The sequence below is a fragment of the Dendropsophus ebraccatus genome, chromosome 3 (assembly GCF_027789765.1).
Source record: "Dendropsophus ebraccatus isolate aDenEbr1 chromosome 3, aDenEbr1.pat, whole genome shotgun sequence".
Lineage (NCBI taxonomy): Eukaryota > Metazoa > Chordata > Amphibia > Anura > Hylidae > Dendropsophus > Dendropsophus ebraccatus.
In genome coordinates, this window is record NC_091456.1 from 83,117,387 (window position 1) to 83,144,918 (window position 27,532).

Consider the following 27,532-nt stretch of genomic DNA (forward strand, 5'->3'; position numbering starts at 1 on the left):
ATCTATATATCTATATGTCTCTATCACCTATCTATATGTCTCTATCACCTATCTATATATGTATCAGCTATGTGTATGTCACCTATCTATCTATCTATATGTATCTATCCCCTATCTATGTATCTCTCGCTATGTATCTATAAATCTATCCCTAGGGATCCACCATGCAGCAGGTCAGTGTAGCCGCCGATGACATGGTGGCTTCCCGCCAGTTGTGGACGTGACAGAGCAGCAAGCAGCGCTGCTATTCCTCACTCTCCAAGTGTATGGCTCCCTAAGCCCTGGCGGTGGGCACCCGGCACTGACACTATGCAGAGTCCCTCATCTGTTTGAAAACTCAGCTCATTACTGCAGCAGGATGAAGGGCGGGGAGGATGCCGAGCGGAGAGCTGGGAAACGAAGTCCATTGGGTGCTAGAGAAGGCTGGCACATCGGCTCCTCGCGGACTACATATCCCAGAGTTCTGTGCGCTGTATACAGCTCGGAGGTGTGAGGCTGTGTGGCGTTTCAGTGGTATGTTAGCGCAGCCAAGCGACGGCTCGGCATAGCTCCTAAAGCTCCAGGCATCATGTAACTTTTTCCGCGTGAGGGAGGGTCGGCCATGTACATGCTATCCAGGATAATAAAGACGGAGAGCACTTTCTGAGGGGAAAATGTGCTTCTGTTTGGAAGTAGAAGTGACTGCTAAGGAGGGGGATTTCCTGCACTTGTGACCGCTGTGCGCGGCTCTTCTGCGGCCACTTTCCGCCTGTGAGGAGAAGTTTGCAGCGCTGGAGCTGTGCTCTGTGCCATGAGCTGAACTCTCACGAGTGCTGGCCCTTCTTCATCCCCCTGACACCGCCATTGGCTTTGCTGATGTTGGTTGGAGCCCCAGAGGCGTCCAGAGACAAAGCAGCCCAGAAGTTTAGTGAGAGGAATGAGGCTACTCGTGGCGTCCTGAGTGATCTGCTGCTCAGTCCACGGCTGAAGGAGAAGCTCTGCCCTGTCTCCCCGGACCTGGCTGGTGACTGCGCCGCTCCAGCTGCTACTTCTCCCCCTCCTTGGCTTCAGCTGCCAGTTATGTGGAGATTGAGTTGGTGGTGCTTGGTGCTGGGCAGGGTATGCCTGCTTATCCCCTGTGCCCTGGTACTAGCCAGAGTGCCAGGCTCTTCTTCGCACCCTCAGCCCTGCCAGATCCTCAAGAGAATTGGGCACACGGTGCGGATCGGGGCTGTCCAGCTGCAGCCCTGGAGGACTCGGGGGATGACCGCTCACTTCACCCGCGCCTGGCCGGAGAATGAGACCGGGCTCCAGAAGATGGGTGCAGCTCGTGACCGAGATGCTGAAGCTGACCGCGAAGGGACGGAGCGGCTGAGCCGGGCGAAGGAGGGAGACAAGCAGGAACTGAGTGCCCCCACTGGGGGAAGAAAGTCCAGCCACAGTGCCAGGACTGCCATGGGTTACAGAGGAGGAGAGGAGCAGCTCTTTCCCAGGGATGCCTTACTTTTGGCCGTCGATAACCTGAATAGGGTGTCCGGCCTGTTACCCTACAACCTGTCCCTGGAAGTGGTGATGGCCATAGAAGCCGGGCTGGGGGACCTTCCCATCCTCCCTGTGTCCTCCTCCAGCAATTCCTGGAGTAGTGACCCGGTCTCCTTCCTGCAGAGTGTCTGCAACACGGTGGTGGTCCAGGGGGTGGCCGCTATCATTGCATTTCCCCAGAATAAAGGAGAGATTCTGGAATTGGAGTTTATCTCGTCCATATTACAGATTCCGGTCGTTAGTATTGTGAAAAGTGAATTTACACGGAGAACCGAGGTAAGACAAGGAGTTTTATCTGCTGGGAGATAAAGTTTACTGGTTAGGAGACTACTGGTGCTTACTGGGCTGTACACAGAGGAGACCTCTACAGCTGCCGCGCCGGGGGCCCCAGGATAGGGCTGTTAGGTGGGGGCACTTAAAGGGGCACTGCACACAGCTGGTAACTCTCAGAAATGGAAAGGTTTCTCGGGAAGTTACAGTGCACAAAGAAATACATATACATCAGATATAAATATGTTTATTTATTGTAAACAAATACATCACTCTAACTTAAAATGGCTGCCTAACTTAATGGTAGATTAATATTTTACTTTATACTCCCTAGTATAGCTAAACTTAGTTACAGAATGGTGTGTGTGTGTGTGTGTGTGTGTGTGTAGATAGATAGAGGATAGATATTGCACTGTGGTTAGTTTAAAATGTAACTTTGCTCTGTTGTCTTTGTGCCCCTGGGTCTGAGCAGAATGTTAGGACTATGTTCAGCACCATGGATAGCTCTGTGTATTGTCCATGCTGCTAGCTATGATGTGTGTGTGTGTGTGTGTGTGCCCCTGGCTCTGAGCAGGGTGTTAGGACTATGTTCAGCACCATTGATAGCTCTGTGTATTGTCCATGCTGCTAGCTATGATGTGTGGATGTGTGTGTGTGTGTGTGTGTGTGTGTGTGTGTGCCCCTGGCTCTGAGCAGGGTGTTAGGACTATGTTCAGCACCATGGATAGCTCTGTGTATTTTCCATGCTGCTAGCTATGATGTGTGGATGTGTGTGCCCCTGGCTCTGAGCAGGGTGTTAGGACTATGTTCAGCACCATGGATAGCTCTGTGTATTTTCCATGCTGCTAGCTATGATGTGTGGATGTGTGTGCCCCTGGCTCTGAGCAGGGTGTTAGGACTATGTTCAGCACCATGGATAGCTCTGTGTATTTTCCATGCTGCTAGCTATGATGTGTGGATGTGTGTGCCCCTGGCTCTGAGCAGGGTGTTAGGACTATGTTCAGCACCATGGATAGCTCTGTGTATTTTCCATGCTGCTAGCTATGATGTGTGGATGTGTGTGCCCCTGGCTCTGAGCAGGGTGTTAGGACTATGTTCAGCACCATGGATAGCTCTGTGTATTTTCCATGCTGCTAGCTATGATGTGTGGATGTGTGTGCCCCTGGCTCTGAGCAGGGTGTTAGGACTATGTTCAGCACCATGGATAGCTCTGTGTATTTTCCATGCTGCTAGCTATGATGTGTGGATGTGTGTGCCCCTGGCTCTGAGCAGGGTGTTAGGACTATGTTCAGCACCATGGATAGCTCTGTGTATTTTCCATGCTGCTAGCTATGATGTGTGGATGTGTGTGCCCCTGGCTCTGAGCAGGGTGTTAGGACTATGTTCAGCACCATGGATAGCTCTATGTATTTTCCATGCTGCTAGCTATGCTGTAGCTACTCTATAGACAATGCTCTATGATTGACTAATACTCTCTCTTACCCTACTTGTTTCTCATATATACACATCCTCTTATTCACATCAGGTGTGAGCTATATGTATAACATTAGCTTATGAGACATTATTTATGGGACAAGATGTCTCAATTACATTGTAAAGTTTTCTTTCCTGTGTAATTATCAGAGGGAAATATTTCAGATCTGCTTCCCTAGTGCTCTAGAATGCATCACATTTCATATTTCTGTACATGGTAATGATGGAATGGGGCATTTACATGAATACAGATGATTTCCAGCACTCCACATTGACATTGATTTCATGGATTTAATTAGTCTTTAGCCATTACATTGTTAATTTTTCCAGATGATCATCTTCTTTCATTTGCTTGCATGGTGAGGTTTTGTAGAAGAAAGTTGTGAAGAGTCCTTGATAAATCAGGCTTTTCCCAGCACTTGTCCAGAAGGGTTTTATAGGATGCTGGAGGAATTGATCTCATCTGGCTGGTGATGGCTAATTAAGTTTTATCTACAACGTGTGCTCTCATTCTTCTCTACAAACCAGATGCATGATGCTTAAGGAAAGTGGTTAGAAAACAGGTGCCAGTAGTGTAAAGTAGGAAACGCATTGCTCTTCCCATCATTCCACTATAATGGGCTCTCATAAAACCCACAAGTGTAAACAACCCCCTGTCATTGGAATTATGATACACTGTCATTTCATTTGCATTAATGAGAGCAGTTGTATTCATGTTATATAGCACCAAATAATCATTACTTGGTTGTATGATAGATGTTATAGCTGGCATAATATTTACTCAGGCTCAGGATTGATTATCACAAAAAAAAACCTTCAAATTAGCATATCAATGAGATACTGTAATACAAAGGAACCAAGGGGTATTATGGCACCCACAATAGAGATAAATTGCTGATCAGGGGGAAGGTCATAAATAGTGCATACATTATATATGTTTAGCCCCCAGTGTAAAGAACTGGGTGCTCTGCTCCTGCTCTTTAGCAATATAAATATAAAATGTATACTCCAAAATTTAAAGAGGAGTTTGTTTTGTTATATCTTCCTGCCCCTTTCAAAATTAGATTTTTTTTGGGGGGAGGGCCAGGGCTATTACCATGCTAAGGTCAGGGTTAGACCTGTGTGGTGCATGAGCACAAATACAGACTGCAACTTTCACACAAGAGATATGTTGTGATACGTGATTGTTGAAAAAATTAAAATAGAATGGTCTAATAGTCAACTTTGTTGCTCTTAGCAACCAATCACAGATCATCTTTAATTTCTTGCATGGTTGCTATGGACAACAAAGACAATTTGTGCTTTTATTATTACATATGTTTTATACTCTTGAAAAAGATAAAAATGTACAAATTAACAGACGCTATAAATGGATGCTCCTGTATGCCATACAGCAGAATACATTTCCTACTGAAATAAATGAAAAGAATTGAATATATTACAGCGTATACTTTTTTTTTTGCTGTATGCTTTTGTATACAGCAAAATTAAAGGGGATAAAACAGAAACATATTGTGCCTGATTTATGAAAACATGTCTTATTGCCCATAGCAACCAATGAGAGCACAGCTTTTATTTTAAATGCCATAACTGAAAAAATAGAACTGTGTTCTGATTAGTTTCTATGGGGAACAAAGTTCTTCTTTTGAAAACTTAGATACATCTTTGTGTAACTTCTCTGTTACTCTTCTTTCTTTTTCTTTGTTTGCCACAACACAATATTATCATTTGTATGATATATGTACATGCAGCTTAATATATCCCAATGCACCACAGCCTTCATGCAACAATAGGTGTTTTTTTTTGTCATAATTTTTGTACTTCTGCACAAAAATCTTCAGTCCATGCACCAAAATTATTTTTTGGCTAACAGCCTGTTTAAAACCATGCCAGGAACTGACTGGAGTACATTTTTTTTTTTTGCACAAAAAATTTGCACTTGATAAATCAGGCTAAAAAAGTAGCAAACTTAAACCACGCCCCTCTTGAAGTCAGTAGCTGCGAACAGAGGGCTGATCTACAATCAAATATAGTTAATTCTCCTAGACTGTGTTGGAGCTGTGGTCTAGGGGTAAATCACTCGCCTAGAAACTAGGAGTAAATAATCCGTTTAGAGACTGATGTTGGTTTTTCTTTGGTTGGAAACCCCTAATGAAAATAAAATATAATGATTTAATTTTTTTGATTATCGTATCATTTTTAAAAGTGCAAAGAATTTCAAACCAGGTCCAAATTATTTTAGTTCTTTTGATACAATGATGAGAAATCACTCCCATTATTGTATTAAAAAAAATTAAATAAAATTAAAACTTATTTGTTCCTGATTGGGATTTTGTTGCAATTTTTAAAATGATACAATTAGAGATGAGTGAACCTCGAGCAAGCTCGAGTCCATCCGAACCCAAACTTTCGGCATTTGATTAGCGGTGGCTGCTGAAAGCCATAAGGCTATGTGGAAACCATAGATATAGTCATTGGCTGTATCCATGTTTTCCAGACAACGTTAGAGCTTTATCCAAGTTCAGCTTATCAAATGCTGATCATTCGGGTTCGGATGGACTCGAACCCGAACCCTGTTTGCTCATCTCTAGATTTCCATCTGGGGATTCGAATCAAAGAAAGAACTGCTGGTCTCTAAACAGGTGATTTACCACTAGACCACAGCTCTAACACATTTGGACAAAGAGATTCAACCATATCTGAGTGTTTCTTTCAGTCATAAACTGCCTACAGAGGACTCATCTGCAATCAGAGACACTGGATAAAAGCTGAGCGAGCAGGAGGCTGGGTATCATTAATTATTCATGAAGAAGGAGGAGGATTGAGGGGTGGGGTGTGCCAGAGTGCAGTACAATTGCTGAGCCATGACTCCTCTTTGATTCATTACCCAAGATTGTGCATAATCCACCCCACAGACAAATTACCAAAAGGTACCATGCTCACTAAGGGACTGCCTGCTATAGCACACTGTCAGCATCTCAGGTAGGGCCTGGGTGCTTACAGATTCTATTTAAAGGTACATAGTCCAAACGTAGCAATACCAGCACTCACATCGGTGTACTTACACTATGTTTGTGCTATGTATCCCCTTGGGCACATTTACTTATAAGCACAGGTGAACACAACAACCTAAAATTGCTGATATTGCGATATCACTTTACCTGTAATGAAAGCTGTAAGAAAAGTAGAAGCAGTGCCAATCCACTTTAGATATTGTTATGTATGCTTTCGCACTGTGCCAATGAAGTCAAGAAGATTACCCCATGCTTCACAATTCATGCTAATTAAAGCTAGGTATACTGTCTATGGCTTTATTGCACTTGGAGCCACTGAATATGAGTCTGTGATTCTGCTTTGCTCTTGTACTTCTGGTACAGCGATTACTTGAAGTTCCATAGGGCTCCATTATAATTCAGTTGAATGCTACTTTAGCAACGAGGCAGAGATTGAGAAACAGAGCATGTGCTGCTTTGTATGTCTGCCCCTTGACTCTTATGATTGGTAGGGGGCTCAGAACCCGAACCCTGACCGCTATGACATGTCAGAAGTTTGTTAAATGATAGCTACCCTTTAAAGTGACTCTGTACCCACAATCTGCCCCTCCCCCCAGACTGCTTGTACCTTCAGATAGCTGCTTTTAATCCAAGATATGTCCTGCGGTCCGTTCAGCAGGTGATGCAGTTATTGTTCTAAAAAAAAAAACTTTTAACCCTTTGAGGACCAGGCCCCAAATGACCCAGTGGACAGCGCAAATTTTGATCTTAGTGTTTTCGTTTTTCACTCCTCCCCTTCTAAGAGCTCTACCACTCTCAGTTTTCAATCTACAAGCCATGTAAGTGCTTGTTTTTTACAGGAATAGTTGTACTGTGTAATGGCGTCTTTCATTTTACCATAACATGTATGACGGAATCCCAAATATATTATTAATGAAGATATAAATAGGTGAAATCGTAAAAAAGAATGCAATATGGTAACGTTTGGGGGGTTCCTGTGTCTACGTAATACACTATATGGTAACAGCGACGTGATACTATTATTCTATAGGTCAGCCCGAACACAACCATATGCAGGTTACACAGATTCTCTAATGTTATATATATATTTTTTTTATGAAATCCTTTTTTTGGCAATTAAATATGAATAAAATGGGCCTATTGTGACACTTATAACAGTTTTATTTTTTCACCTACGGGGCTGTATGGGGTGTCATTTTTTCCGCCATGGTCTCTAGTTTTTATTAATACCTTATTTGTGAAGATCGGACGTTTTGATCACTTTTTATTGATTTTTTTAAATATATAATATAACATAAAATCGGTAATCCGCGCACTTTTTTCCCTCTCTTCGTGTACGCCGTTCACCGATCACAATGATGCTTGTTATATTTTAATAGATCGGACAATTACGCACGCTACGGTATATTATATGTTTATCTATTTATTTATTTTTATATGTTTTATTTATATATTGGGATAGGGGGGTGATTTCAACTTTTATTGGGGGAGGGGCTTTGGGGTAGTGTATTGGTGTTTTTATTTTTTATTCTTTTACACATTAGAAGTCCCTTTGGGGGACTTTTACATACACTATTTTGATTTCTACACTGATTATTGCTATGCCATAGGCATAGCATTGATCAGTGTTATCGGCGATCTGCTCATCGAGCCTGCCTGTGCAGGCTCAGTGTAGCAGATCGCCGATCGGACCGCACGGAGGCAGGTGAGAGACCTCTGGTGGTCCGTTTCAACGATCGGGACCCCCGCATTCACACTGCGGGGTCCTGATCGGTAAGTGACAGGGGAATCTTATGCGATTGCGGCGTTTAAGGGGTTAATGACACGCGGCGGCGCGATAGCTGCAGCGTGTCATTACCGGTGAGGTCACGTCTGCTCACTGCAGCCGGCCCCCACCTCCTATGAAGCGCGCTACGCTCTGGAGCGCGCTTTATAGCGGGAGAAACACCCAGGACGTAGAGTTACGTCCAGGGTCGTCTGGTGACAGACTTCCATGACGTAACTCTACGTCCTGGGTCGTCTAGGGGTTAAACTTGCAGCCCCGTGCCCAACAGGCGTAGCCTAGATTGTGTATGCATTAGGCTGGCACTACCTCTCTGTCCCTCCTCCCCACCCTCTTCATCATTAGGAATGTTCCAGGCAGATTGCCTCCTATTCGTCAGCTGTGTGAATACTGAACATGGGCTGGATCGTTAAGCACCTTTGCAATGTTCAGACAGAAGTAAATGTTCCAGTGGCATTCCTAATGATGAAAAGGGTGGGGAGTAGGTGCAGAGGGGTGGTGCAAAGTTAGGGCACAGATACTCCCTTTGGGCACGGGGCTGCAAGTTTAAAAGTTGTTTTTAGGTCAATAACTGCATCACCTGCCGAACGGACCCCAGGACAGATCTTAGATTAAAAACAGCTATCCGAAGGTACAAGTGGTTTGGGGGGGGTCAGATTGTGGGTACAGAGTCACTTTAAGTGTGGTGTGGATGCAGAGGAAGCCCAGATCAATCACATTCACAGGTCAGCAGACTGTGTCAGGTCACATGATTGATCAAACAGCTACTTAAGCCTGTATTCTGAGGAGGACTGACGTTGTAAGACATTTTGTTATGATACATACATAAAAGTCTAGACTTCTGACAGGAATCACTGTCAAATAGATCACATTACAGAACATCACCTGATTCCAATGATTGCTCCAAATACAAAGAAAAAACAGCATTGCTTTTACAGAGACTTTGTGATCTGAAATAATTCAACTGAAGAAAGTGGTTCATTTCTTACAACAGCTCTTTTTTGGTAAATGGGTAGATTGCTTCTGTCTAATAATAATAGTATTAAAATGTCACAGAACATTAATAACACTAATTTCACTAAAATATCCTTTCATTTTACCAGACTGGCATAAAAACATTTTAGTTAAAAGGATGGCTATAAAAATGCAGATGACAAGCCAACCATAAGACATTATAGCAGCAAATGACTATACAGCATGAGTGCAAACAGCTTCTGTGCAATCCCTGTTGTTTTATCCAAACCACACAGTATATATGGGAATCAGCTGCAAAAATATGTTATTAGTAGATATTATGAATTATTTTCTCTCTATGGCTATATTCACATGTTTTTTTCAGCTCCGTTTAAAATTACCTCCGTTATTTTGAGTCTAAAATAACGGACGTTTTTTGAAGCCTGGCATCCCCTTAGTGCAATGACGGGTGTTTGCACATTATTTTAGTTTGGGGTTACTAATTAGCCTTTGGTTGTGGCTTAATTAAAAAATCCATTGAATTTAATAGTAAAAACGGAGAAAAAATGGAGACAAAAGAAGAACTGTGTGTGAACAACTAATAAGAAACATCCGCTATTTGCAAAAAACGTCCGAAAATAATGTTCATGTTTATTATTTTGATGTCCGCCGCAAAAACGTCTGTTTTTCAATGCATTGTATGCATAGGACGTCCGTCTTCCCATTGATTTCAATGCAATTGCATTGAAGTCAGTTAAATTGCTGCAAAAACGGAGGTTGTTTTAAATAGCGAAACCGGACGTTTTTTCTCCATTTTTCACGTTGTGTGAACATAGCCTATCTTGTATAGTGCAGTAGCTTTTGGATTGAACCTCAACTTTTAATATATAGGGTCAGCATATCGAAGATAAATCACCAGATTCAAAATTATTCAAGCTGTAACAGAAAGTAAGCTAAAGGAACTAGTATTTTACTGCATGAAGCAGGGACCAAGACGTAGAGATAGAGCGAACTGCTTATCTAAAGAAAGCAAAGCACTTTGTTTGATCAGTGCTTCTCTTCGTTTAGATGAGTGATTCACTCATTTCTACTTAAAGTAGTAGAAAATTCTAAACTAGTCTTAATGCAAGCAATACTTGCGAGCATTTTACACATGTGTCCTGCTAATTTCTTTCAATGAATAATATAATAAAGGAATACTGGAAGAAAATAAAAGAAACTTCCAAAAATTTGGCAACTACTTTTATATAGAACTGAGGATTTTGCTTAATGGGTGTATGCTGCAATACTAGAGAGTCACAAACTACACACAATATTGGTGTCTTCATGCTCAAGGGAAGCTTCTATACCTTTTATTATACTCTTTTGCATGCCGTATAGAAGACAGAAAAAAAAAATCTAAGGCTGTGTCTTCACACATTTTCTTTACAGTAATTTGAGACAGTAAAAAAAAAACCTCCTATATAGGCAGAGCTGAAGGTTTGAGATGGTTCAGTTACAAATACTGTGGTGTATTTTTTTTCTCTCTGCCTTAGGCTATATATATATATATATATATATATATATATATATATATATATATATATATATTCATATTGAAGTATTAAAGGAGAAGTTCGGTCAAAAGTATTTTCTAATATGTTATTACTTATGAAAAGTTAGACAAATTCCTAATGTACATTAATTATGACAAATGCACTTATAGTGCTATTTCCCTTATTTTGTAGATCAGGCAGGGTTCAGATTCTGTAAAAAACTGTGACTTCACAAATCAGTTGTAATTCCTATGGAGTGTCCAACAGGGGGCGCACTGTATGTAGAAGTCTATGGCACTGTATTTTATCTATGGAAGTGTATGTAAACTAATGTAATGTAATGTACACTATGCTTTATTGATTGAATACATATATGGAATACTTTGAGGAGCAAGTGTACTACTCCTGTACTACTCCTCCCATCATCTGTCATAGTATGAGCAGGTGATGGGGGAGTAGTACCAGGGCCACCCCCCCGCCGCCACCACCACATATGCACTGCACTCCTCCCATCAGCTACTCATTAGTAGATGATGGGGGAGCAGTATCAGGGCTATCCCAATAACCACTACTCCCTGGTGGTGACATTAGGGAATGAGTCGGCAAGATGCGGGGGCAGCGATGAGCTCTGTAGTCCCCGGCAGGGGATGTGAACTGCAGTGCAGCAGCTGCATCAGCGGCGGCAGGGGGTGCTGGTGATGGGGATAGCCCTGGTACTACTCCGCCATTATCTGCTCATACTATGAGCAGATGATGGAAGGGGTAGTACAGTGTATATGTATCCAGCACCAAGCAGGTAGGAAAGGGGGAGGTAGTTAAATGCACTTGCACCTCTCTCCCTCCCTGCTCGGTGCCCTCCAAATGTATTGATTGAATACATTTATGGAATAATTTGGGGAACAAGTGTCCTTGCTCCCCAAAGTATTCCATAAATGTATTCAATTAATAAAGCATAGTGTACATTACATTACATTATATTATTTTACATACACTTCCATAGACAAAATACAGTGCCACAGACGCAAATAGTGCACCCCCTGCTGGACACTCAATTGCTGAAGAATGTGGTCTGGCATTATCTTGTTGAAAAATGCAGGGTCTTCCCTGAAAGAGATGACGTCTAGATGGGAGCAAATGCTGCTCTAGAACCTGAACAAAGCTGCATTAATGGTGCCTTTCCAGACATGCAATCTGCCCATGCCACAAGCACTCATGCAACCCCATACCATCAGTGATGCAGGTTCCTGAACAGAGCGTTGATAACAACTTGGGTTGTCCTTGCCCTCTCTGGTCCGGATGACATGGCGTCCCATTGTTCCATAAAGATCTTTAAATCGTGACTCATCAGACCACAGAACAGTTTTCCTTTTTGCCACACTCCATTTTCAATGACCCCTAGCCCAGTGCAAACAGCTGAGCTTGTGGAGCTTGCTTACAAATGGCTTCTGTAGAGTTTCAGCTGGCAACGGCTGATGGCACGGTGGATTGTGTTCACTGACAATGCTTTGTGGAAGTATTCCTAAGCCCATTCTGTTATGTCCTTGACAGTCGTATTCCTGTTTGGGGTGCAGTGACGTGTAAGGGCCCAGAGATCATGAGCATCCAGTAGAGTTTTATGGCCTTGACCCTTACGCACAACGATTGTTCCAGATTCTCTGAATCTTTTGATGATGTTATGTATGGTTGATGATGATAACTTGATATTGTTTTCTATTTTACGCTGGGTAACACCATCCTGGTATTGCTGCACTATCTTTCTGTGAAACAATGGTGAAGTTGGTGATCCTTGTACCATCTTGGCTTCAGAGAGACACTGACACTCTGAGTAGCTCTTTTTATACCCAAACATGTGGTCAATTCACCTAATTAGTGTTGATTGGTCTTCCAGCTGTTCGTTATATGCTCAATGTCATTTTTCCAGCCACTTTTTGCTACTTGTCCTAACTTTTGGGGGATTAGTAGACACTGTGACATTTTGAAACAACATATTTTTCACTTAAAATGATACATTCTCTCAGTTTAAACTTTTGATCTGTGATTTGTGTTCTATTCTGAATAAAATATTAGATGTTGGCACCTCCACATCATTGCATTCAGTTTTTATTCACAGTTTGTTTAGTGTCCCAACTTTTTTGCAATTGAGGTTGTAGATGTGGATGATGGTGCACGAGTGAGGGGTCTAAAATGTTTGTCTGGCAGATCCTACGGAGGCAAATCATGACTGAGAGAAGTTCTCATGATGGCTTAGGCTGGATGCAGAAGAAGAGGAAAAGTGAGCAACTCCGATCAGAGAAGACGCCTCCTGTCATTCACTCAAAGAAGATGACTCCATTCATTGGTTGTAACTGCTCCATAATTACTACTATCTACTATCTACTGCTGTATGGTTACTATATAAAGTGATATTGGGCTTTGTACAGTGGGTTTTATTTAGTAGCAGTGGTGGTATTAGTCAATATGTGCTGTTAATATTTTTCCCTTGTCTGGTACTGTTTGTATTATTCATCTTAGTATACAGGATTTGGTCAATAACAGTATGGTGGTAATATTAGTGGTCATGGTGTTGCAGTAATAGTTGCTCCTTGTATACTGGTATCATTGGTAACATTGGTCTTAGTATGCAGGATTTGGTCAGTATGTGGTTAGACGGATTTGGTGGATTTGGTCAGACAGTGATATGTATGGTACTAATGTAAAGTAACAATTTTGCTAATAATTTTTGATCCCTATATACTGGTGACAGTATAATACTTATACTACTCCCCTCACAATACCTTAACTTTTTGACCAGGTTGCTAAGAAGATAAAATGCTTCATTCCTTTCTGAAGGGAAATGTGGGTTTGGAGATCAGGATGGAGACTTTTTTCCTTATATTAATAACCATATAAAGAATTACAAACATTATTATTCTGCTGTAATTAATAGACTTTATTTATAGCACTTTTTTTTAATTTACTTTTTTAATTAATTGATATAAATGCAAGAAACACACAAAGCAATGATTCCATTTGAATAGGACATTTGTACAGCCTGTTAATATTGAATTCTCTACTTTAATAAAAAAAAAAATTGCACTCAAACATGATGCGAAATGACAAGCTTATAGACTGCATATTAGAGAATGAATATCTTCAATGTATCATCTATTTATACTTTTGCTTGACTCTCAAAATATGGCCCAACATTAAAAAGAAAGCATATTTTTAAAAGGAAAGTAAAAAAAAAAAGCATGAAAACAGGTTACAATTTATGTCATACTAGGGAGAAAATAAAGAGGGGAATGATTTATGCATCTGCTTTTATTCCATGTTTCCATAACCATTCAGAAAAACTTATATGCACAGTGTGTTCCTGGATCTGAACAATATGACTGTGAAAGGCCATTATATTGTACTGTACATATAGTGCTCTGCCAGAATGCTAATCCTACCTTGCCTAAACTTTTAAATAAAAGCCCATACAGTAAGAGAGCTACACATTTTTTCCCCATAGTGTTAATTATTTTAACACAATTGACCCTCAGTTCAATTTGTGTTGAATCTCTATTTTTTAGTATTGGTATAGAACAATACATTTCAGCTGGTTACCTTGATCTTATGATTATAGCATGATTCTACACTTTAAACAGCACGTACAACAAATACTTATTGTTCTTTTCCATGCAACAATGGATCCATATTATAGACCTATACAGTAGTTATAATACCTTTATGAGGTACTATGATTTTCCTTAAAAGGAATGTCTCTAGGATAGTATACCTGTATAAATTTCTTTTTCCACAAAGACCTGTGCAAAGATTTCTAGATATACCCTGTTTCCCCAAAAAGAAGGCATCCTCCTAAAATAGGACACCCCATCTATCAAGTAGCCCAAAGTAATGCACCCCCACCCCGAAAGTAAGGCACCCCCGAAAGTAAGGCCATCCACCACCACCCACCACCGATCCCCCCTCTCCCTGTGATTGTCTCGTGTTGCTCACATAAATCCCTGTGCAACTCTGCTATGTTACTGCCGCCTCAACTCTGCTACGTCACTGCCGCCTTAACTCTGCTATGTCATTACCACCTAGACCTTGCTACGTCACTACCACTGCAACTCTGCTACGTCACTGCCGCCTCAACTCTGCTAAGTCATTACCACCTAGACCCTGCTATGTCACTACTACTGCATTTCTGCTATTTCACTGCCGCCTCAACTCTGCTACATCACTGCCGCCTCAACTCTGCTACGTCACCACCTTTCTATCTCAACTCTGCTACTTCAGTCACTTTGCTCCTCTGTAATGAAGACTCCTTTGCCTGACAATGCACAGATAAGAAGTAAGGTGAAGTGGGAGGGGGGAGGCTGCAAAACAGCTTTTTGAGTACAGAAAAAGGCTTTTTGAATGAAACCTACTACAGAGTTTCTTAAAATTGATTGTACTATTGGTTTCTGTAAAAAAAAATTAAATAACAGTTACACTTAAAGTATAATTTTCACATACAAAGAGTAACTAACTAACAGTAGGCTGGAAGAATTCAACAAGGTATTCATTTCCACAGAGCAGGAGACACTATGCTACCAGTTTCCTTACCTTTTGCCGCAGCATAGTTTTTCAGCAATTATTTGTTTAATGAATATGCTAATTAGGTAGATTGGGGCCCTGGGGGCGATACTACAGCCCTCAGTGCTCTGATCCAACCTCCTGCCCACCCCCTCCATGAATATTTATCTTGCTCTGTGCAGTGAGGAGCAGCCTAAGTGATGTCATTGCAGAGTGCTGCCTCAATATTTATGAAGAGGGAATAGTTCGCCAGGGTGGGTTGATGCACCAAGGGCTGTAGTACCACCCCCAAAGCACTGAACTTACCCTCTTCCTTAGCACCTCCTGCTCTATTGGAATATAACAGCAGGTAAAATATTTTTAATATTAAAAATGATAGTTAATTGCATGAAGAACATATCCAAAGCCACAAATAGATGATGTGACCTTTTTTTTTTTTTTACCATAAGATAACATTTGAGTATCAAACTAGTAAAAAGATAAAGTATATTTTGTTTTAATAAGAACATTTTTAGGTTATGATAATAACACATAAGGCATGTTTGGCATTTAGATAATAGAGCTTAGAAGCTGTTAAGAGGAGAAAACTACTTTAGTTTGGTGGAAAAGAGGTTAAACTCAATATACGGCTGTTCTAGTGTATGACAAGCTCTTGGATGAGTTTTTAACACTGGGAAACAAATGTATTGTAATTTAACATCACAATTAACTTGTCACGAAACAAGAACATAAGGTACCAGAGCCCATAGGAAAAACCTAAAAATCTATTATTTTTAAGTGACACTATATGCTCAAAACAGGAAAACTTTTTTTTAATCTAATTATCTCTGTTTTTGTCAAGTGCATTTTTAGAGATGAGTGAACCGGGTTCGGGTTCAAATCCATCCGAACCCGATCGTTTGGCATTTGATTAGCAGGGGTTGCTGAACTTGGATGAAGCTCTAAGGTTGTCTGGAAAACATGGATACAGCCAATGACTATATCCATGATTTCCACATAGCCTTAGGGCTTTATCCAACTTCAGCAGCCACCGCTAATCAAATGCCGAAAGTTCGGGTTCGGATGGACTCGAGCATGCTCGAGGTTCGCTCATCTCTATTAATTTTACTTAAAAATATAAAAAAACGTTATGAGTGATGTTTTTGCTTGGGGGAAATAATTAGTATACTGTATATGACTAGTCTCTTTGTATGTGCCTGACATCTATATATAAGATTTATGACTGAATTTATGATGAAATTTAAAGTCCTCTGGATCCAAGTCTGTAAACAGAATGCTAGCTTAAAGTTGCTATTCCATAAAGCCAAAGGCTGATCACCATGGGTCTAGCTTTTCTAACTGCATTAGTCATTTGCCCCAATTGGTTGTCTGGGCAGGCCAAATCAACCAGAGCAAAAATGCTCTCTATGAGCAACTATTCACTTTGGCTGATAGACAGGGCACCCTCATAAGCCCTATGCTATGCACCCAGATAACAATGTTAATTTGCTGCAAAATTCAGCATGCAGTTATGTCTCAGGCAGATAAATAAAATATTAAAGGTGTAGTCTGATTATCTACTGCTGTTAGGAGGTGCTTGGTGTACAGGCTCCACATGGCCCAGGATGGCCACAGAAAGAGGATCCACCAACAAGCAAGAGCAGATCTCAGTTTCCTTGTCCACCATTCAGACACAGTTAGCACCTTCACTATACAACCCTCTGTCTGCCTAGACCATTTTCAGGTGCATGTTTGAAATATAGTGTCACAGCGCCCATGACACAATGCACATGTTCCACCTACAGTATGTCCACCTATGACAGCCAGCCACTGTTGCCTTTGTTTGCAGTAGCATCGTAAATTTGAAACAACCTAGACTGCTATGGACTGGCACCTGCTCTTTAGCTATGAATCTAGGTTCTGTTTAGGATCTGATGATGGTCAGAATATGAGAGCTTTGTGGTAAGTGTTTTAAATGCTTCCTTTGCAGTGGAGCAATACACTGTCCCAACCTCTGGTGTGATGATTTGGTTGACCATCCCATAAAACAGTCCCAATACTTTTGCTCCAGTATTATAATGACTTACATTTATCCTCATTGAATTTACACATATAACGCTTCATTTGATTCCAACTCTTTCTTGGTGCATTATTTTTTTGGTCAATGACTGTATTTTCTGTAGTTTTGTTCTTTGAAGTCTACGTAAGAGCTTGAGAAATTCAATAATTGTTTTAGGATTGCAGCCTGTGCATGTAATGTAATGTAATTCAACTGCCATATTACAGCAAGATTTGTACAGCTATACCTACAAGAGATTCCGACAGTGTCTCCATAGCTCCCGTCTCCAGTGCCATAGAATTACATTTTGCTGGACCCATGGGAAACACTTCTCAGACTGTGTAGTTGTATGTGATGGGGAGCTGGGAGAATGAGTTTTTGGAAACCTATTTAGAAATAGGTTTGTATTAGAAAAATGGCTGCACAATAGTAATTTTTCCAAACCCACTGAAGGTATACTTTAAGCTTTTTATTTTAACTAATTAATGAATCACAGGTAAATGAGAAGGGTATTCCATCTCCAAAAGGTCTTTCCCCACTTTTAACAAGCTAATGAGCCACCTGCAAGGGTCCAAGAACAGCACTCAACACTTTCTCATGATTGGTGATAGTCCCAGCAATCAAGACTGTTATAGTAAGCCTTTTATTGGATGGGGAACATCTTTTGAGATGGGTATATCCATTTAACAAACAATTGGTTGTTTCAGATAGCAAACTGAGCATACAACCTACCTACGTAGGTATGTCTTACAAGCTCAGCTCTGCTGCATCAGAATGTACTATACTGTTCTGAGCTTCTAACATGCTGAGTAACCTTGTGGCTAGCAATTTATAAGAAACAGTCCCTCTTCTTTGACACACTTTAAAGAAATAAAAGTAAGAATTCTTCCAAGAGTTCAAGAAGAAACTACTTTCAGATGAATAGGAGTGAGGACACATGACTGTTCTGTACTCTAAACAGCCAGCAGGGGTATGAGAACAGTCTTCTATCTCACAAAGGCCTGTAAATAGAAGGTGAATACATACGTTTCTTTTTTCCCCTCTTTTTTGTTACGTTTCTAAACATAACAAGAACCATAGTTAATGTCTGTAATGTAGCAATAGGCATTTGTTAAAGTTAGCTTCCAATACTTCCTCATCACTTTAGATAAAAGTTTTGGTCTGTGATATTTCCGATAATAATTTTTGAGCTGTCATTTGTATAATTGGTAGCTGGTTGAGGGATGCTGCACCATTTCTAAATGGAAGATACATCAATGAACATCAGTGTAGTAATGAATAGGTCACCATCTAACTGCTTCAAGGTGAGGGAGGGAGTCGATATTGCATAATGTTTCAAGCTCAGAAAGATTATATGTAATAAAATTTTAATAGAATGCATTGACTGATCATAGAGAAATGTTTATTTTCTAACTAATCATTGTGCTGGCATTTTACCAGAAAACATTATTTCCTTGTGTAAGTTTTATGAAATTTAACATTAAAGGGAATACCATATACCAGGGAATACCCGGCCATAACATACATTAAATAAAAAAAAATAGCCTTATACTTGCGCAGCAATCCATGATCTAACACAGGGTTTCAGCCTCCATCATCCATTCACTAATGGATGAGACCTCAAAGAATTGCACTCTATTGTTATTGTAGATAAAACTTCAACCAACCCTCCAGATGGATGGTCACTTTTCTTATAATGTCAAGGGTTGAGCAGCTGTATAAAGCTCTGACATTTATTCTTGTGGAAATTCTGGTAGAAGCAAAAAGCTACCATCACAATTAGAGCAACAGCCATGCCAGTGGATTTATAAAACCATCTCCAGAGACTAGGTTAACACATCATATTATATGTAGCCAGAGCCATCTCTATAGAAAGGGCAAGGGTTTCTTTTCAAATATTTGCTGCATTCACATCCAAAGACTAAGATTATGCTTTTTTCAGGAGCTGGAGCAAAGTGCACTGTTAGGACTGAAATAACAGTTATACTGTTAGAGCTCCTATTAGGTCCTATATCTGACAACTAGGGCAAAAAGCACAATTCAGAAAGTAACATATTAGTAACATATTAGTAATATATAAATAGAGAAAATTATTTTCAAATCCATTTCATATTTTATATACATTTTATTCAATAAATTGGTTGATAGAAACATAAGATATTACTCTGAGCCCCTTTGCTATAAATAATGATACGTCTTTGACATATGTTTATTGGCTTGTTTTTACTCCTTTCACTAGTGAAACTGTTCATTTCTAGACTATTAGCACTGTGTAATAGTTTTATGGTTCTACTACGGCCATGCCATATATTTATACATTACATCAGTCTGCAGGCTTGTGTTCAAAATAGATTCTTTCCATGTAAAAAAAAAAAAAAAAACTGAGATGAGAATAATTATCTGGCATGTTTCTAAGAGATTATTAGAAAATTTATTAATTTTACTGCTTTTGTTCCTTTATAAGACTTGGCACGCAACCAGCCCTGGAACAAGTCTTTCAATCTCAGTGTTTTAGAAATTTACATTTCCTTGGACTACGAATGTAGTTAATTTAGTCAATGTTTTATTTAGGGTTTTATTGACTTTGAAATAAGGAGACACTTAAGGGAAAACAGAAAGACAACTGCACATACAAACTAATAGTGGAGGTTTAAAATAAGAATTGGCTGCACTACATGATTTAAAACAGTATAAAAGTGGTAAAATAAAAATGCTGGAAATGGCAGAAAGCTTGAATAAAAAGCAGAGACAAAGAAATAAAATGTGACAAGTATCTAAGTGATATATGAATAAAAGGCAAATCGTTGTAATGGTTGATCTAAAAAAGAAATGAATGTTGGGAAAATGCACTTTTATTAATGCGCATAAACATCTTCTATAATTTTAAGTTGTTACAGCCGATACTAAAATCCCCACAAAGTACATATTCACATGCCAGATTCATCAAGTGTTGGTATAATTTATTTATTAAAAATGCTGCAAACCATTATCTTACTGTTTATTATTACAAATGATAAACCTAACTCCATCACTAACAACTGCTGTCTCTCTAGCCTGCCATTTCAAGTTGTTAGTTGACCAAAATTTGCCCGGGTTGTATTTTGGTTGCACAGTTACATACTGTAGTTAGTATGGTTTAAATAGGCATATACCCATAAAAATGTAGATGTAGGAAAGGTTTAACTTGGACAAAATGTCTACACTTATACATAAGTATTAAGTATTACCTATTTTGTTTTAAGAATTTAAGACTTTTTTAAAGCACCCCACTGTTTTTATGCCGTGATCAGCTCTTAAGGTAGATTATTTTACAGATTCACTTTTCTAATGAAAAAAAAAAAAAAAAGCTTGCCGCTGTTGCAGATTGAACCTTTTTTTTCCAGGTGGACTTTGAAATTCTCATCACAGTGGTCAAATTTTCAGATTTTATTTCCCTCGGAAGCAGTCATATATGAATATAGCTTTCAATAGAATGAAAGAAGTCAGGATAAGAACCCCCCCCCCTTTTTTTAACTCTCCTTCCCAATAAACTAAGGATTATTCCCTTCCCAATAAACAGAGAAGGAGTTAGTAGGAAATTAACACCTGCACTCTCTGCTAGGTTTCTAAAAGACAGTTTCAGAAATATGCAAAATATCCTGGAGACTGATGTGAAACAGTGTGGGCGGTGTTCCTGTGTCTAAATTTTGCAGTTAAAGATAAACTAACGGCAGGACAGAAGAATCTTACCTACTGTTATGTAACTATAGGGCTGAGGACACTGAGGCAGAAGGTAGTTTTCTTACCTTCATCCTGAGTACTGTTTTGATAAAATCCTCCATTTTATTAATGTGTTAATTAGGACGTTTGCAGCACTGGGGGCGGGACTATAGCATTCACCAATTGGTTGGTTGGCTTACTGATATCTATAGCTAGTTTAACCCAGTAGGGGCTTAAGGGCGATACTATGTGGTGTTAGGGTCTCCTACTGTATTTGTAAAGTAGTTTGTATGTTTCTGTGAGCTCCCACAAATGGTTTTCACTCACATTTCAAAAATATACAGGGCAATTTGGAATTTAGACTGTGAGCTCTAATGGGCTTAGAAGATTTGTATTATTTTTCATATCTGTGCTTTTTTTGTATTTGAAGCATGTAACAAAATAACATATTTAACAAATAGCGAGTAGTCTCTAAATATTCAGCTGCCTAAGACTTTCAAGTTCATTTTGAAGGTTATATAGATGATGTAAGTATCACTTTTGCTGTTTTCTCCAACTATTTAATTATACACTGTAATGCAGTAAGATCATTCTTTGCTTTTTTCCATAAGATAAAAAATTTAGCAGAAATTACTTTATTACCAAACTAGATACGTATTGTGAGAGTATTTAGTAAATTCATGGTAGCAAAATGAATATTGATTGGACATTGATTTGACTAGAATAAGCACTTTAGTTTTTGAAGCAGTACAACATCTTGGTGTAATTAAACTACAAGATTAATAGTTCAATAGGACATTCAGCAATCTATATACACAATTTAAGCTGGTGGAGGATCACCATTTGTTATCTTTAATTAGAATTTTATATTATCTAATACTACTGGTGACTTTGTAGACACTGTTCAATAATATGTGTGAACTGCAATTTTAGTTCTTAAGAGCTAGAAAATATGACTTAGCAAATATTATCATGTAGTAGGCATTTTCAAACTTTAATTAACTTTGTTACATCAACTAAGAAAATGCTGATAATCATATCATGTCTTCACAAAGCATATTTGATGGTATATAAAATGTTATATAAAAAAGTGAAACTTTAACATAATTTTTTTCTACCATCTATCTTCTATCTATCTACAATGCATTAAAAAAAAAAAACTTTTTTACATTATGTTTTATATATATATATATATATATATATATATATATATATATATATATATAAATAATCAAGCTTTCCCAATCAATCTGCACTCAATACCATGAGAATGTGCAAACAGAATTTTAGAAATGTTTACAAGCTTTTTTTTATTGACATAGGTATGCAGAACCTTTACTATAATACTTGAAATTTAGCTTTCACCTACAATAAAGTTAGTCTGACAGGATTTGAAAATACACAACCCTGTCTATATAAGGTGAATGCATATCAGAGCAAAAGACATGAGGGAGAAAGAACTGCCTTTAGAGCTCAGAGACAAGATTGTGTGGAGGAACAGACCTGAAGAAGGGTACATAACATGTCATGAAAGCTCCCAAGAAAGCAGAGGCCTCAACTGTTCTTAACTAGTAGAAGTTTAGAATATGCAGGACCCCATCAAATTTTGTAATCATGGGAGAAGGGCCTTGTTATGACAGGTGACCAAGATCCCAATGGCGGCTGAACTCCAAAGATCCTGTTTGCAGATTAGATAAACCATCAGTGAACCATCACTGCAGCACCTCCCTAATCTGGTGTTTATTGCAGAGTGGTCAGAAAGAAGCCTCTCTTCAGTAAAAGACACAGAAAAGCCTGCACAAAAAAAGCACAAAAAAAGCACAAAAAAGGCTTTCGGGTTGTAAGATAAAAAAAAGATTCTGTCTGATAAAACCAAGATTAAAGTTTCTGGCCTCAGTTTTAAGAATCATGTTTCAACAAAACCAGGCACTGCTCATCACCTGTCCAAAACCAACATTACAATGAAGTATGGGACAGTATTCTGTGGGGCTGTTTTTCAGTGGCTGGAACATAAAGAGATAATCTTAAAACATGATCAAAAGTCCACTGGACCCAAACAAATGTCTCTGGAGAGACCTGAAAATGATTGTCTACTAACAGCCCCGATCCAACCTGACAGAGCTTGAGAGGATCTGCAGAGAAGAATGATTAGAAAATCTCCAAATCAAGGTGTGCAAACCTTATGGAATCATACCTAAGATGACTGGAGGCTGTAATGACTGCCCAAGATGCTTCAAATAAGTACTGGTCTGCAAAGAAAGTCTAAAGCATTATATTAATGCAATATTTTTCTTTTTCAATCAATTAGCAAATATTTCTAACATTCTGTTTTCACATTCTCATTATGAAAATTAAATGCAGAATGATAGAGAGGTATCTTTTTTTTTTAGTCCAATGCATTAACATAACATGAAAAAAAAAAGTGTAAACAACTTTCTAAATACGGACTAATAATCAATCATTTATCTCCATATCTATACGTCTATTTCATATATCTATAGCCAGTATCACCCAGACAGCTTTGGAAGCTGTTTGTGATGCACTTTTTAAATCTAGAGACAGAAGTGCATCCAACATGGAAGAAAACACATCTTTTCTGTAAACTAAGCCTATCTATGGCTCCATATTCCTAAAGCATTTCACTCTTAGGGTACAAACACACACACCGTATACGCTGTGTATTTACTGCTGCGATATGCAGCAGATACGTAGCAGATTAGATCTAAATAACTGAACACAGCATCAAATCTGCTGCAGATCTGCTGTGTATCTGCTGCGTATACGGTGTGTGTGTGTGTTTGTACCCTTAACTTACTACTGATTATGAACACTCACTAGTCAATCACTCAATCTATTGGTGACAAAGTATTTTTATTGTTCCCGTAACTGGGAGCAATTTCTTTAAGCGTCTCTGGCAATTAACGTAATGTTGAGAAGGAGTTGATTAATGATAGTGCTAAATATTGACTGTGTAATCGTGACCAAAGCACAGTCTAAATCTTTCCTACAATAGGATGGTTAACCTGCAGACACATGAGACAGCTCTCATGTAAAGCAAAAGAAATTAGTGTCAACAGTAACTAAATCTCTTAATTTTAGGCACAGCGGACAAGTTGACTGTCATAATTCTTATATTTTATTTACTATGACTGAAAATTAGAGTTTAACCCTTAGGGGACACAGCCAGTTTTCATTTTTGCGTTTTCGTTTTTCTCTCCTCGTGTCTATAAGGCCATAGCACCTGCATTTTTCCACCTAGAGACCCAAATGAGCCCTTATTTTTTGCGCAACTAATTGTAATTTTTGCCTAAAATGTGCCGGGAAACCAGAAAAAAATTATATGTGTGGTGAAATTGAAAAAAAAAAATGTTTGTTTTTTTTATTTAAGGGGGTTTGTTTTTACTCCGTTCGCCCTAGGGTAAAACTGACTTGTTATATATGTTCCTTAAGTTGTTACAATTACAACGATATGTAACATGTATAACTTATATTGTATCTGATGGCTTGTAAAAAATTAAAACCTTTTAAAGAAAATATATGTTCCTTAAAATCGCTCCATTCCCAGGCTTATAGCGCTTTTATCCTTTGGTCTATGGGTCTGTGTGAGGTGTCATTTTTTGCGCCATGATGTGATCTTTCTATCGGTACCTTGATTGCGCATATACGACTTTTTGATCGCTTTTTATTACAATTATTCTGGATTTGATGCAACCAAAAATGCGCAATTTTGCACTTTGGGATTTTTTTGTGCTGACGCCGTTTACCGTGTGAGATCAGGAATGTGATTAATTAATAGTTCAGGCGATTACGCATGCGGCGATAGCAAACATGTTTGTTTATTTATTTATTTATTTTTATAAAATGGGGAAAGGGGGGTGATTCAGATTATTAAAAATACATTTCTCTTTTACTTTACACATATACTAGAAGCCCCCCTGGGGGACTTCTAGTATATGCACTCTGATCTCTCATAGAGATCCATGCACTATAGTTATATTGCATGAATCCATGAGATCGGTGTTCTATTGCTTTTGGCTGCTGCAGCCAAAAGCAATGGAATGCCGAGGCGGGATCAGCGCCATTACGGCGCAGACCCCGGCCCGGGATGGATGCGAAGATCGCCCCCCCCCCCCCGCAATCGCGCCGCAGGGGGGCGATCCCCCCACTAGACCACCAGGGATGGAGATGAGCAACAAGCAACATGAGCAAGATGGCTACATGCGGCACCCGGGATCGCGGCAGTTCAGAGGGGGGTCGCGACCCCCCTCTGAACTCCCATAGCGGCACGAGGACGTTCAGTAACATCCTGGTGCAGCTATGGGTTAGAATTGGTATTCAACACTTTTGGCTGTATTTTTATATATTTTTTATTTTTTTATTTATGTAGTTTACCTTATATATTTCAATATGACTAAGCTACTGAATCACATCTTTAAAACGGAATCTGTCCATCAGATTCAGCTCATATCACAAACAACAATCATGAGCATAACTAGCTGCTATAGGACCCAGAGGTTTGTCCCACTGATTGCAGCCACCTCCAGCCCACTTAGCCAATCCGTGACTGAGAGGAGACAGCACTGCAGCCAGTGATTAGCTGATCAGGCTGCCACTCTCAGTTCAGTCAAGCATGTGGAGATGGGGAACACCGGGGGAGCACAGCTAAGTAAGTATTGATGAGCAAACTTAACTGCACTAAAACAACAAAACACTTGCAATCATTTAAGTGTTTAGTGTGGTTTGTCTGAGGTTTGGTTTGGACAAACCCAAACTTTTCTCCAAAGTTCGCTGAACCTGCCTAACCAAACTTTTAAAGTTTGTTCATCTCTAGTTATATGTTGAAGATTGTGTTATAACACTATTGCTAATAACTATTATGAAAGACATTATTTAAGTTATAATATAACCAGATTCATTTTTCTAATGCCAGTTGTCACTAACTGATGTATCTGTATATGGGTATTTACTGGTGTGCCCTTGTATAGCTGAATATGTGACTTAGAATACCCAAATCCTGAAAAAGCCTTTGAGGACATATCTGAGAGAAATCATATCCCTCTCCAGTCAATCTATTAACAGGATTTTACTTGCTGGTACCAAGTATAAAAATAATGATTTTGGGAGGTTTGTCCATCTCTTATGACAGAGATCAGCTTCTAGTTTTCCATCACATTATACTCTCCGATAGAGCAGCATGAAGCAGCTCACAGGTTGGCTTTAAAACATACTTCTTGTTTCAAATGAGTAATTTTTTTTTCTTTTCTGTTGTTGAATCCCTGAGACCCCCCCCCCCCCCCCTCCTCCATGGCGCACAGCTATTTCTCATTCTCTCTATTTCAGAGAGGACCAGTGTTAAGTTGTTTACCAGTAGTACACATGTTGGCTCTTCCTTAGTTGCCTTGCAAATGACAGCACAACACAACACTTTATTGTGTTGCGCCCTAGAGAATGTTAGGAAAAAGGTGAAGATTTTATGTGCAAACCACCGAGTTTGAACAAAAAGCTGCACCTTTTCCCTTGACTTACTGCTGTGCCATGATATATTGATAATGACAGTGCAGTAAACAGGCTGACTGTACTGGAAGGGCCACATTAGTTGCTGCTGCTAAGCTAAAAGAATTACACAGGGGGGTTATACTGCAGCTCTGTGGACATAGAGCAGTAGGTACTCTTGGCTTTACACAAGGGAGAGCTGTACTGATCTTTATATTGGTAATTTACCTTTGTGGATCATTTTCAGCAGGTAAGCAGGCTCAGCATACCGGTACACAGCCCAGGCTTTCTCAGGCTCTTTTTCTTTCCTGCACATAGGAGTATCTAACTAGTATCCACCCCCACTGTGTTTTTTTCTTATGGGTCTCTCTGTTACTAGAGACACAAACCCCCTCACAACTGGCAGCAGAAGCAGATTTTTAAAAGGAAATTCTTAGTGGCCACGTATTTATGGCTAACACACAGTAGTCATCACATTGGCTATAAAATGGTGAAAATTTATTTCAGTGTCTATTCAAGGCTGCAAAAGTAAATGTAAGCATACTTTTCTGATCTTGTAGAGAAGCCTTAACTTCCTATATGCACAATAGAACAAAAAGCTAAATGTGGCAAGAACCCACATCCAGACATGTAATAAAATCATACCTTCTTTATTTCACTCACAGACTTAGAATTAAAAACACAGCTATGTATAAAGGTGCCACGCTAGTGCTTAAAGCACCACTATGTCATAAAATGTGGCAACCCTAATCAGACTGCATTGTTAATGTGCTGTCCTGCTCTGTGGTGAGTCTGTCCATAAGATGGCTGACATGGAGGAGCATGTGACCATGCACCGCCTCCAGTGTCCTTCAGGCCTAGGGGTGGACACTGGGAGGCGGGGCATGATCACATACTCCTTCATGTTGGCCATCTGATGAAAAGAATCACCACAGAGCAGGGCAGCAGAGCCTAGAGGAAGGGAGCCTGATTTTAGCTCTATGGGATACACAGGGAGCTGCTGTCAGTAAGTGCAGTGAGTACACTAACTAACATTGTACAGTAAACAATTTTACTATAAAATGGCCAAACCCTGTAACTTCCCACAATGGGAATACCCCTTTAAGGCTATGTTCCCACTCTGTAAGACAACGGCCATTCTGTGACCCAGCCAGGTCACAGAATGGCCGGTGTCAGAAAAGATCATCTTGGCCCAGTACCGGACGGA

At 39.6% G+C, this 27,532-nt stretch overlaps 1 protein-coding gene across 1 annotated transcript in view; it reads left to right on the forward strand.

Annotated features, from left to right (window-relative positions):
* Positions 1–1,044: 1,044 nt before the first annotated feature.
* Positions 1,045–27,532, forward strand: part of GRIN3A (glutamate ionotropic receptor NMDA type subunit 3A) — a 223,108-nt gene continuing 196,620 nt past the window's right edge. Inside the window, exon 1 of the mRNA XM_069964316.1 lies at positions 1,045–1,797. Coding sequence (XP_069820417.1) covers positions 1,060–1,797 — 738 coding nt within the window. The 5' untranslated portion in view covers positions 1,045–1,059. The remainder of the gene's footprint in view (positions 1,798–27,532) is intronic.